Source organism: Nilaparvata lugens, chromosome 5, assembly GCF_014356525.2.
Source record: "Nilaparvata lugens isolate BPH chromosome 5, ASM1435652v1, whole genome shotgun sequence".
NCBI lineage: Eukaryota > Metazoa > Arthropoda > Insecta > Hemiptera > Delphacidae > Nilaparvata > Nilaparvata lugens.
This window is the reverse complement of record NC_052508.1, coordinates 30,017,217-30,030,168: the sequence shown is the minus strand read 5'-3', so window position 1 is coordinate 30,030,168 and position 12,952 is coordinate 30,017,217. Positions and strand designations below refer to the sequence as shown.

Below are 12,952 nucleotides of genomic sequence, written 5' to 3'. Positions count from 1 at the left end.
AAAGCGCATGCTCAAGCGCTGTGATTTTCCCATTCACTTGAAGCGCTATCTCTCCTCATTGAGCTACATTTAATCACCTCCTCCTCGGCGGTCGTCTTCCCTTGGCATGAATTTATTCAGCTTGACTGCTTAAACCTGATGGTTGCCACCCCTCACCTAATCACAGGTGATACATCCCCTCAACACAGTAGGCTGCCTGCTCATTTCACGCCTCAACTCAACAGTTGATTGGTCAGTTGCAAGCTAGCGTCGAAGTAGATTCCAATTAATTCGACTCAGCAGTATGATTGAAGGTCAATCTCAGTCAATTTTCAGCTACCTGCTTTTCCACGATCAATTGATTCTTAGTGGATATTCACATCCGGAGTAAGAAAATATTTATGATTTTGATCAAGCGAATATACTTACATTTTCATTTTGTCCTATATATACTAGATTGTAATATGACTTGAATGAAAGAAAGAGAATCAAGCTGAACCCCAGATACTTTCCAGAATTAGAATGGATAACTTAGTGGACAAGTAATACTTTCATAATAGGTTTCTATACTCGTCATTATGAATTGAATCAGTTGGGTGGTTCAGATGAATTTTTGATGGAATTCAAGATCAAAATTGAATATGGACAAAAAAGGTGATGATATGAGTGAGATACAGGTTGCTACAAAATAAGTAGATTAATAAGAATGAGAATGGAAATGATAATTTGAACAAAGAGCCAGCTTAAGAGCTAGATTGCGATAGGAACCTGATTGATATGTCTTACACATAACCAATCAACCTCTACTTTCATTTCATGGATGAGAGCGGACTATTCCATTCAATTGATGCTTTGTAAAACGCAGAGAAAGGGAATAATTTTTCAAACTTGAACATAAAACTTTCCTGTTCAATTTCTTTAATTTCAGATTTTAAAGGAACTCTCAAGTTTACTGTAAAGTTCATTTGTTGCTGAAACCCCTGAAATAGCTCATTAAAACCCCTTAAAGTTATTAGACGGATCTCTGTATCAAATTTCAACAATTTTTGTCAATTAGATGATGAAAAGGATGAAAAATTTAGAAAAAAAAACATTTTTGAGCGTAATTTCAGCGAGATATTGAAGTCCTCTGAACATTAGATATGCAGACCCTTTTAGAACCTCTATACCTAATTTCTGTCAATTTGGTTATGTAAAAGCTGTATAGAAACGCAGAAAAATGCTAAAAACATTGGCGCATATATTTGGCCGTAGGCTTTTTCAAAGCCCTTCTGATATAGAATTTTTCCACCTCAGCTAGACCTGTTTGCTCGCCAAATTCGAATAAATCATTCTTATCAATAAATTATTGAAAGAAGTGAGAAAACAAAGAAAAACGCTCGAAAAACGTCGAATTTGGGCGTAACTATGAGAAAATATTAGTCCTCTCATTTCAGAATTTTTAGACTCCAGCTAAACCAGCTTATCAAATTTGAACGTTCTCTGTCACTCTGTTATTGAAAAACCGCGGATTTTAGGCATATACTTTGGCGTTATTGCACAGTCAATACATCATTTGATCACCTCAGATGATCCTGTTCATGAATTCAAACATCTTTTGTGAATTTGTTTTCGAAAGAGATGAGAAAACGTAGAAAATAATGGAAAACGCTGAAAAACGCTACTTTTGGGCGTTCCTTCGGCGTAATGAGGACGTCCTCTGAAGAAAAAAAATGTCTTCACTCTAGCTGAATAACCACCAAACTTCACCCTACCAAATTTGAACATTATCTCTTAATTGGTTCTTGGAAAATCTGGGAAAACGTAGAAAAAACGCTAGGGAACGCTAGGAAAACGCTGTAGATCGCCTATCTTGAGCTTTTCTTCAGCTTCCTTTTGAAGTTCTCTTGGGTCAACATTTGCAGACCCTTGCTGATCTTCTGTATCAAATTTGATCATAATCTGTCAAATTCAAATTCATTTATTCGCCATAAAATAAAAAAGATTTATAAAATAAATATTCTAACTTACAAAATGGCACTACCGGCAAAGAAAACTTGTGCGCCGGCAGTGAGTTCGAACAACTAGGTACAGTAAACATGTCAATAGAAAGAAAAAGTGCTTATTCAAACCACTAGAATAAATAATATTATGGAAACCAGGTCACATCTCAATACTTACAAACGATAAGACAAAGTAACAAAATCACAAGCAAATTACAAACTCAAAAAGACCAATTCAAGGATGCAATGACAAATATTTTTTTAAATTCATAACACAAGAATGAAACACTACATAATGGATATAGATAATTTAAAATACATTTATCCTAATCCAATCCAGTATAAGATTCATTATGGAATTTGTAATTCTATTAATAATGAATTCAGTTGGGACTTTATTTATAAACAAGTAACACTGATATTCAAACTGACGTTTACATACACTTAAGCTGGTAAAGTCAATATCAAATTGTAATGGATTGGATGGACGCAAATTATATGGATTATTCCTTAAGTTGAATGTATCACTATATGTTTCACTAATATCATTAATGAATAATATGATTCTTTCAACATATGTTCGCCTCAATGTAAGGACCTGGAATTCTTGAAAAAGAAGTCTACTAGGGTACAATCTTGGCATGCATAATGCAGCTCTGATAAGGTGTTTCTGTAATGTGAATAAATGTTCATATGGATATCATAAGCAGCCCCTCATATCTCAATTCCATATTGGAAAAGAGATTGCGCATAAGCTTAATAAATGTTTTTCATTATTACCATATCAGCTATTTAATTTTGTCAATAAAACTTATAAATTAGATATTTAAGCCGTCTACACTTATATTCAATATGAGTATCCCATTTTATACGATCCATCATTATACCCAAATATTTTAAGGATTTCAATACAAGGGCAATCACAATCCACATGATTTAACAAAGCGTGAGAATGCATTTGTAGAAACAAGGTTTGTACTGGTTGACCTATTTCAGTAGGAGAAAAAGTCATAAATTTTGTCTTCTTCAGGTTCATGGTGAGTACATGTCTATTAAACCATGATTTTACAATTCTCAAGCCCTCATTTGCATTGTTATATACATCCCCCCATGACACACCAGAAAAAACAAGAGCCCTGTCATCAGCAAATGAAATTACTCTGCAGTTAGGTATTTTCAGATTCAAAAGATCATTAACATAAATCAAAAAGAGCAATGGTGAAAGGACTGTGCCTTGGGGAAGACCAAATACAGAAAGATTGTTCAAACTTGTTTTACCATTAATTGTCAAATATTGAGAGCGATCCATTAGATAACTCGCAAACAGATCGTTTGCTATGCCCCTAGCTCCACAATTATGTAATTTTTGCAATAGTATTTTGTGTGGTATGGAATCAAAAGCCTTTGCAAGGTCTAAAAACTGATAGTGTTTTATGCTTGGATTTGAAATTGTTATTTATGATGTTAGTTAGATGGAGAACAGCATATCAGTGGTAGACTTACCAGATTGAAATCCACATTGATTACTATGAATAAATTTTATTTTATCTAGGAAACAAACTTATCTAATTTTGATCAATTTTTCAAATATTTTTGAAAAACTACTTATAAGACTCATAGGTCTATAATTTCCAGGTTGTGTATGATCACCAGCTTTGTGAAGAGCTATCACTTTTGCAATTTTGAACTTTTTTGGGAAGTAGCCTGATAGAAAACATTTATTAATTATATATTTCAACGGTTTAACTATGAACTGAGAAATTTTTTCCAAGAATACCCCTGACATACCATCAACACCTGTTGCTGCATTGTTTTTCAAAGATTTTATCACATCAAGTATTTTAGGGCTGTTAGTTAGGTTGAAAAAATGCTGTTATTAGGACTGGGTGATAATGAGTCAGGTATTTCAATATTATGAATATCATCCAGGATTTGACTCGCATATTTTTCACCAATTCTTGTGAAATGATCATTCAAAATATCTGGATCTATATTTGACTAAACGTGTTTTTTATCAATATCAAGTATTTCATTAATACAATCCCATGTCTTTCTAGAGTTGTTTTTACTATTTTCCAGTTTCAGCTTGAAATAATCTGATTTAGCCTTTTTTATTGTATTATTTTAATACATTTCGATCGCTATATAATCCTCTTTAAATTTTATATTAAAAGGTTATTTACTGAGTTTCCTATACATATCGTCTCTCTTTCTTATAGATTCAACTAAACTATTAGTAATCCATTTTTTCAAAGGTTTCATTTTGTGGGGAATTTTGACAATGAAAGAATGCTTCTCGATATTGTAAGTCAACCTGTTAATGAATGTGTCAACCAGGGAATCAATATCATCAGCACCCCTGTACATATCTTCCCATGTTTCATTCTCTTGATCAGAAATTCTGACAAATACTGGACAAATTCATTCTAGTGACATTACTTATAGGACTTGGTTTTTTCCTTTGCTTGGCTTTATCAATGAAATACTTCCTGGGATGGCCTGAATAACGCAGGAAAAACGATCAAAAACCGCCGTTCTTGAGCGGAACTTGGGCGTTATTTCAAAACCCTCCCTTTACAACATTATACCTCAGCTCAGCCTATATACCAAATTTGAATATTTTTGCCAGTTAAGCCTTAGTTTTCGAAAATGCTTGAAAAACGTAGAAAATTTCAGATCATGAGCGTATCTTTGGGATTTTTTCAAAACCGTTCTTAGTGCGCCTCTAGAAGGCAAACTGAACTTAATCCTGCCAAATTTGAACGTATTCGGACCAGTAGATTTTTAGTTCTGTTGATTATGAGTGAGTGAATTAATCAGTGCCAATTTGCTTTTATAGATGTAACCAGTATGAAAATCAAAGCCTATCGATAAAATTCCCCATTTTCGAATGCTTTAAATATTTGTTTCCTCGCTATTTTAGAAATGATTTTCATGCACTATGTTCGTTTTATTGTTTGATCATTGATTGGCTTATTGCGAATTTTTTTCTGTGTTTCACAACGAAGGCAATACTGAAACCAGCTGATGACATGGTGAGTAAGATGGGTTCGGGAGAAGGAAAGCCTATTTTCCGTCCAGAGGCAGGCGAGGATGACAGGGAGTCTTGGGACAGCAAGCTCACCTTTCTGCTGGCCACAGTCGGCTACGCGGTCGGCCTTGGCAACGTCTGGCGATTCCCCTACCTTGCACAGAAGAATGGTGGAGGTTGGTATATCGCTACATTACTATATATACTGTATTCAAATATGTCGTTTCTATGCTATTTGTTTTCTTCTAGAATATGATGCTTAATGCTCCATCGAACACTGTCACTGTACAACAGTATTCAAGTTTCAGCGATGTACATTCCATTAATTTTGTTCACAAAATAAAACTCCCTATTTCCTTAAATTATTATGTATCTTCGAATTACTTATTAATGCCAGTGCTTTTCCATAGAATTCAATAATTGTGGAAGGAAGTGTATGAATCAAGTTTGATGGAATAAATAATTATTTTATTATGATAGATTGAGAAAAAAGCGGAAGAAGCAAGAGAAAATGCTTTTAAGTACGTTTACGGATTTGAACTGATTGGGAGTTTTTCTAGTTGTAGTACTTTGAATCTGATGTAAAGAGAAGTGTAAAATTGGCAAAGATACAGGCATGGGAAGATTTTGGTAGAGATCTACAGGACCAACATGGACAGGATATTGGCCGAGCCTTCTGGAAAACAGTAAAACACCTGAAAGGAAAGTTTGGAAAGAAACTAAGAACAATAGTGAATGAAGATGGAAGATTGGTGTCACAGATGGATGAAGTATTGGAGAGATGGAGAAGATTCTATGAAGTTAAATTTCGGGAGAATAATGAGCATATGGATGAAGAAAATTATATGAATGAAGATATGCCTATGCTAGACGAAATTGAGGGGATTACATCAGATATTACCAGAGATGAGGTTGAAGAATCTTTGAAGAAAATGAAGGTCGGTAAGGCAGCAGGAGGCGATGGGATTGCTCCAGAATTGTTGAAATGGGGAGGGGATATACTGACAGGGAAACTGCTGATTTTGTTTAATTTAATATGGCATCAAGAAAGAGCTCCTTCACAATGGAAGGAAAACATTACCATTCCTCTCCACAAAAAAGGCTGCACTTCAGACTGTGAAAACTATAGAGCTGTATGTTTGTCCCAGCTGGGTATGAAGCTTTACACAGTCTTTCTGGAGAAACGCTTACGCAGGGTGGTGGAACAGGATATGGAAGAGGAACAAGCGGCGTTCAGACCAGGTAGGCAGACCCAGGAGCATATTTCATCTCTCCGAAATATATGCTCGAAATTCATTGAGAGAGGGAAGAATGTTTACTTGGCTTTTCTGGATCTGAGAGCTGCATTCGACACAATTCCAAGGAAGTGGATATGGAAGGTGTTGAGTAATAGAAGAGTACCTCCCAAACTTGTGAAAGCCATCAGAAGTGTGAATGAAGGAATGTCAGCCAAAGTACGAATTGGAGGAGATGTATCAAGAGCATTTCAAATGGAGAAGGGTGTGAAACAGGGAGACAGCCTCAGTCCTCTTCTATTCATCTTAGTGATGGATGATATACACAAGATATGCAAGAGGAGGACACAGAACATGGTAGTAGGATATTGGAATATGAGGCCAATTGGTACAAGAGCCCTCCTATATGCTGACGATATTGTTTTGATCTCTGAGTCTTCAGAAAAACTCCAGCAAGCTGTGACGGAATGGTCAGAAGAACTGAAAGGAAAAGGAATGGTTCTCAATGTAAGGAAGAGCAAAGAGCAAAGTTGGAAATTAGGGTTGACGGGGAGATGCTTGACCAGGTGTCGAAATATGAGTATTTGGGTGCGTGGTTCTCTGAGGATGGAAAAATAGATGTTGAGGTGCTGAACAGGGTAAGTAAAGGTTCACTGGCTTACTATTCTGTCAAAGACTGTATATTTGCTAAGAAAGAGATCAGTAAGAGGATAAAGAACCAGGTATACAGATCAATAATTGAGCCAATCTTACTGTACGGGAGTGAAAGCTGGCCCATGAGATCATGCCATGAAAATAAAATAAGAACGGTGGAAATGAAATGTCATAGAAAAACATTGGGGAAGACAAGGAGGGATAGAATACGAAACACCAGAATAAGAGAGGAAGTTGGCATGAGAGATAGAAATGAGGATAGAAATGAGGCAGCTTAAATGGTATGGATATATACAGCGGATGGATGACAGTAGAAAAGCGAAACAGTTTGTGAATGTGAGAGTGCAGGGAAGGAGAACTGTAGAACGACCGAGGTACTCATATGAGGACAGAATTGAGGAGGTTGGAAGGAGAAGAGGGAAGACTGTTCTGGAGATGAGAAGAATGGCAATGGACAGGCGGGTATGGAAGAACTGGGTCGAGGCTACCCCAACGCTGTAAAGGCATAGTGGGGAGAGATTGATTGATTGATTGATTGAGTACTTTATTTATGTAGATTACAATATATACTGGCTTATACACTTGTATACAATAGCTTACAATACAGCAAAGTTATAGATGAATTTACATAATATAGACTAAGAAAATAACTATTGAACTGTATATTATATGAAAAAGCAATTTGTAATATAATAACTATAGATAATAATCATATTGTTATGCATCTACATAAATTGGCGGAGCTTTGGACATATCAATGTCCATTCTTTGGGAAGAATATTAAAAATATCCTCCCCACTAACTCTCTACCAAAACGTTAATTTCTTTATTTAAACTAAGGATTTATTTATTAATGGAAATATTGTAAAAGTTTTAATCAATATGAATATTGAAGAGAAAAAAACAGAAAATTGATAAAGTAAAATAATTATATAGGTAGATAAGATCAAATAATTGATTAATAAAATGAAGTAGGCTGGAAGTAGATCAGGGTTATCAAATTTCAGTAATATACAGCAGTATGCAGTGGACAATTGAAATAACATGAGTTTATATAATATATATATATATACAATTCGTTCTATAACATGGTTTAAAGGTTTATATTGGTGGAATGGGTGAGGGATGGTTGTCATGAGATCGTTCTAGGGCCGGACAGTTTCAGTCATTTGTTCCAAAATATGTTTTTTTAAAGTCAGGTTGAAGCTCGCTCGGCTCTCGATAGACCTGATAGAAACAGGAAGTGTATTCCATGCACGACAGGCACTGACTAAGAAGGATTTTGTGAAAATAGTAGTTCGATGATTGGGTATCCTTAAAGTACTTTCTCCGGTTCTAGTATGTGAAGCATCTATCCTCCTACCTTCAGAGACAAATTTGAAATCATCTTTAAAATAGTTCGGATTACCGTATTTCAAGATATCTCTAACAAGCTTGACTATTCGAAAAAGCCTCTGATCGGGAAGCTTCAATGTTGAACTAGCAATGTGGGCTGGGGTGATATGATCATGGCGTTGGAGAGAGTAGACGAAACGTAGACAATAATTTTGGCAACGCTGTAGTTTATCATTCAGAGTGACTTGCATATCATTAAGAACAGAATTACAATACATTAAATGTGGGAAGATGAGAGATTGAACCAATAATAATTTAATGTTTCTAGGGAGGATATCGTGCATTTTCTTCAATGCATGCATGGCTGAGAATACCTTTTTACAAGTTTTGTTCACTTGTTCTGACCAGTCAAGAGTATTATTCATAATAATGCCTAAATTTTTAACTGAGCTACAGTAAGGAATGTCATTACCGTCTACACAAACTTTGTGAATCGATTCAAGGTCAATATTGTTTATAAGACGAGAATATCCAATTATAATGGGTTGTGTTTTGATGGGATTAAGCTTAAGGCCATTTTTCTTTGTCCATTCCACTATCGAATTGATATCCTGATTCACTATTCCAACTGTTTCATTAATTTTTGTTATAAGACAACTTAAATAGATTTGAAGGTCGTCTGCATAAGTATGGAAACTGGAGAATTTGATAATGGAAGAAAGGTCATTAGCATACAAAGTGAAGAGGAGAGGGCCTAAAATTGAACCTTGTGGTACTCCATGCATAACGTTTTTCCAAGTTGACTTTTTGTCACCGACAGATACACATTGTTTCCTACCTAATAGATAGGATTTAAACCAAACTAACGAGTTGTGACTGAAACCAAGAATAGCCAACTTATTCAGAAGGACTGTATGATCAACAGTATCGAATGCTTTAGAAAAATCAAATAGGGTGAGGATGGTGCATTTTCTTTGGTCCATAGCTAACCTTATATCATCAGTGACACGAAGCAGAGCTGTCTCAGTTGAATGGAATTTTCTAAAGCCTGATTGGAAGTTATGAAGCTTACTATTGTTGTCTAGAAATTTTACAACTTGAGCATGAATGAGTCTTTCTAGCACTTTGGACAATGCAGGTAAAATACTGATTGGTCTAAAATCCTCAACTTTATTGGGTGATGGAACTTTATTTAGAGGGCGAACCAGAGCAAACTTCCAGTTTTCAGGGAAAATGCCTTCTTCAAGTGACTTGTTGAAAATGTATGTAATGGTTGGTAAAACAGCAAATAACATCTTCTTGATAAATTTAATAGGAGTTTTGTCTACACCCGTAGCATTACTATGAATATGTTGAATTGCTCTGAAAGTGTCTTCTTCTGAGATTGGATGGAAATGAAATTGATCAGTGATTGGTAAATCTAAGTTTGTAACCTGCTCTTCAAGATCATCTATATGATTAGCAATGACAACTTCGTCGCGTTGGTTAGAGTGTGAAACGAAATGGCATTTATATTATTCAATGGTAAGTCAATTTGTGGATTCGATTTCTGTTTGCCAAGCCCGAATTCTTTTATTCCCTGCCAAAGTGATTTAGAGTCTTGTCTATTGTTTGTCATAAACGAATTCAAATACCTAATCTTTGAGTTCCGTAATTCCTGTTTAACCCTATTTCTAAGGCTCCTATACTCTATCAAACTGTCCAAGTCAAATGTCTTTTTAAAATTTTCTATGTGCTTTGTCTCTACGTTCCATCATCTTAAGTATGTCTTCAGTCATCCACGGTACTCGTCGTTTTCTATTAATCCTCCTTGTCACATAAGGTGCATGTTTGTCATACAAAGTCAAAGTCCAATTCTCGAAAGTCTTGACCATGTCATCAACTGAGGGTAATGCTTCAATTTGATGCCATGGAGTCTGAGCCACATCAGTCAGGAAGGCGGCTTCATCAAAGTTTTTGAAGTCTCTATAAGTGATAATTTTCTGTTCTGGCTTGGGTATCTTATGGGAAAGTACACAGTAGATCAAATCATGTCTAGAAATAGCTGGGACTGAGACTTGGCCTGCTTGAACAACCTCATTGGGATCACTAACAATGAGAAGGTCAATGAGTGTGTCTGATTCATTAGTATGATGAGTTGGATCGAGGGGTAAAATAGTCATGTTTAGGCATTGGAAAATTGTAGTCAGTTGAAAGTAGTCAAAGTTACGATTCGTCATGTTCAAGTCGGTGTTCATATCCCCCATAACTAGTATACGGTTATAACAAGGCATAAGAGAAAGCAAGGCATTTTCGAAATCTGTGAAATGACCTATTTTTGGTGGGCGATAACAGATACCAACGAGTAATTTATCATTACTAGATAAGGATAATTCAAGTAGCATAAACTCTGGTCTGGAACAATACTCTTGTTTAGATGTGATTAAAACTTTTGTTTTGATACCATCTTTCACATAAATTGCTACACCCCCACAAGCTTTATTTAATCTATCATTCCGGAAAAGATTATATCCAGGCAATGCAACAAAATTTGATGAAATACTAGGCTTCAAAAATGATTCGGAAATTCTGATTATATTGAAGTCCTGAAAACGGAAGATTGCTCTGAGTTCATCAATGTGGCAACTGAGGGATTGTACATTAAGGTGAGCAGCCTTGAAAAGTTTTTTGAAAGAGTGGAGCTTATTTGCTAGAAACATACCTGCATCATTATTACTATTATTGAAATAATCATACCTACTTGAGGGCGAGCGAGCTGACGTGTCAGTGAGAGGCATCATGGAAGCAGCAGACCAATCGTGAACCGACCTCAGAACGACACATGACGGGGGAAATGGGGATGAAACTGATAAAACTTAACCTAAATGAAAAAGTCTCTTGATTCGAGTGCATTCAGTATGCCTTGACAGTTCGGCTCCCTTCACTATTTAAAGCACTAGTTCAAAAATTCACTAACACAATAAGATGTAGATGTGTGGAGTTCGGTGATGAATAATCCTAATGGTGAATAAGATGAAGATTGAGGAAGAACTGGTAGTGGGAGATCTGGTCCAAGTGGAGATAGAGCAAGTAGGTATCCAGTAGTGGAAGAATCGGGTCCAAGTGGAGGTAGAGCGAGAAGGAATCCAGTAGTGGAAGATCGAGTCCAAGTGGAGACAGAGAGAGATGGAATCCAGTGGTGGAAAATCGAGTCCAAGTGGAGATAGAGAGAGATGAAATCCAGTAGTGGAAGATCGTGCTCATGGTGGAGATAGAGCGAAATGGGATCCAGTAACAACTGAAAAAGAGAAGAAGAAGCCAGCAGAAAAACGAAAAATCTTTGAAGAAAGTTATCAATAGAGGAAAGATACATAATACAACTGATAATGAATAATATTCGCATAAAATTGAAGAGGAATAGTATGATTAATGTGGGAAAGAATCGAATATTATATGGATAAATATATGGATATTATAATATAATATATGGATATTAGTAGAAGGTAATCAGATAGAAAGAGAAAAGGTAGAAAGATAAATAGATATAGAAAGAGAAATAAACATTTGAAAATGCTGGATAGCAAGTGGAAAAATCACAGGGAAAATAATGATAATAATAGGGAAAAAAAGAAGAGAAAGAAGGAATGTGCACAAATTGCGAAGAACTTATGAAACTGAACTATAGAATAAGAAATAGAACATCGCATTGTGATCTTGAATTAATCAAGGAGAGAAGAAAAAGAAGAAGAAGAAGAAGAAGAAGAGAAGAGAAGAAGAAGAAGAGAAGAAGAAGAAGAAGAAGAAGAAGAAGAAGAAGAAGAAGAAGAAGAAGAATAAGACGAAGAAGAAGGAGAAGAAGAATAGAAAAGAATAATAATCATCATCGCAAACAACAATATTCAAGTAATCATTATAAATATAAGATCAAGAAGAGAAACGAGAAAGAAAAAATAAGAAGTAGAGGAGACGATGGAGAAAGTGCTAGATTATTTTAGATGAGTTTTAAATATTATTGAACGGTGAAGTGTGAAAAATAATTTATAGTATTAGAAGTATAATTAACTATTGGGAGTTGCAATAAAGATAAAAGTAGTAAATTGAGAACTGTAATAGTTAAGTGATGAATGTCTAAGATAACGTTAAATGAAACACAGCCCCTATATAAGCATATGAACAGACTACCCACCCCTCTGCTCTATCAATAATTCTTCACACATTAGCTTCTATTGTTCAAGCTGTGGCAACAGTAGAAGATATCATTATATAGGAGATTACTATCTTTACCTATAGATTACATCCTTATCTATAACGTATGTTAATCATCCAATTTATTTGAAATTCAGCATTTCGAAAATTATTAATTATGGAAATAATTTTGGTAAGAGATGTAATAATTATTAGTAAGAATAGAGATAATGATTCTCTAAGTACCCTCTGGAGTATAGTAGTTGATGCATTGAACATAGTTTTGGGAATTAATATCAAGATAAATTATTAATCAGTATTAACAAATGTGGATCTCCTTAGTTAAAAATAATTGCCTCATATATAATCATGAATAGCAGTGGAAAGATCCATTTATAGAACAGAAAGCCAGCTCATGAAAAATGCCAAGGTATATCTACTGTGAAATGTATTAATACGAATTTCCTATTATTGTAGTGAAGGGCACCTTAGTCATCGAATCCTGAAATGATTTAATTTACCTTTATTTTTTGAAGGTCGGTCATCCTCTCGACTGTATGGACCCTCTTGGA

At 35.2% G+C, this 12,952-nt stretch overlaps 1 protein-coding gene across 1 annotated transcript in view; it reads left to right on the top strand.

Moving 5' to 3' along the window:
• LOC111055787 (sodium- and chloride-dependent transporter XTRP3) overlaps positions 1-12,952 on the top strand; it is an 88,558-nt gene that overhangs the window by 53,013 nt on the left and 22,593 nt on the right. The window contains exon 3 of the mRNA XM_022343070.2: positions 4,970-5,168. Coding sequence (XP_022198762.2) covers positions 4,970-5,168 — 199 coding nt within the window. The remainder of the gene's footprint in view (positions 1-4,969; positions 5,169-12,952) is intronic.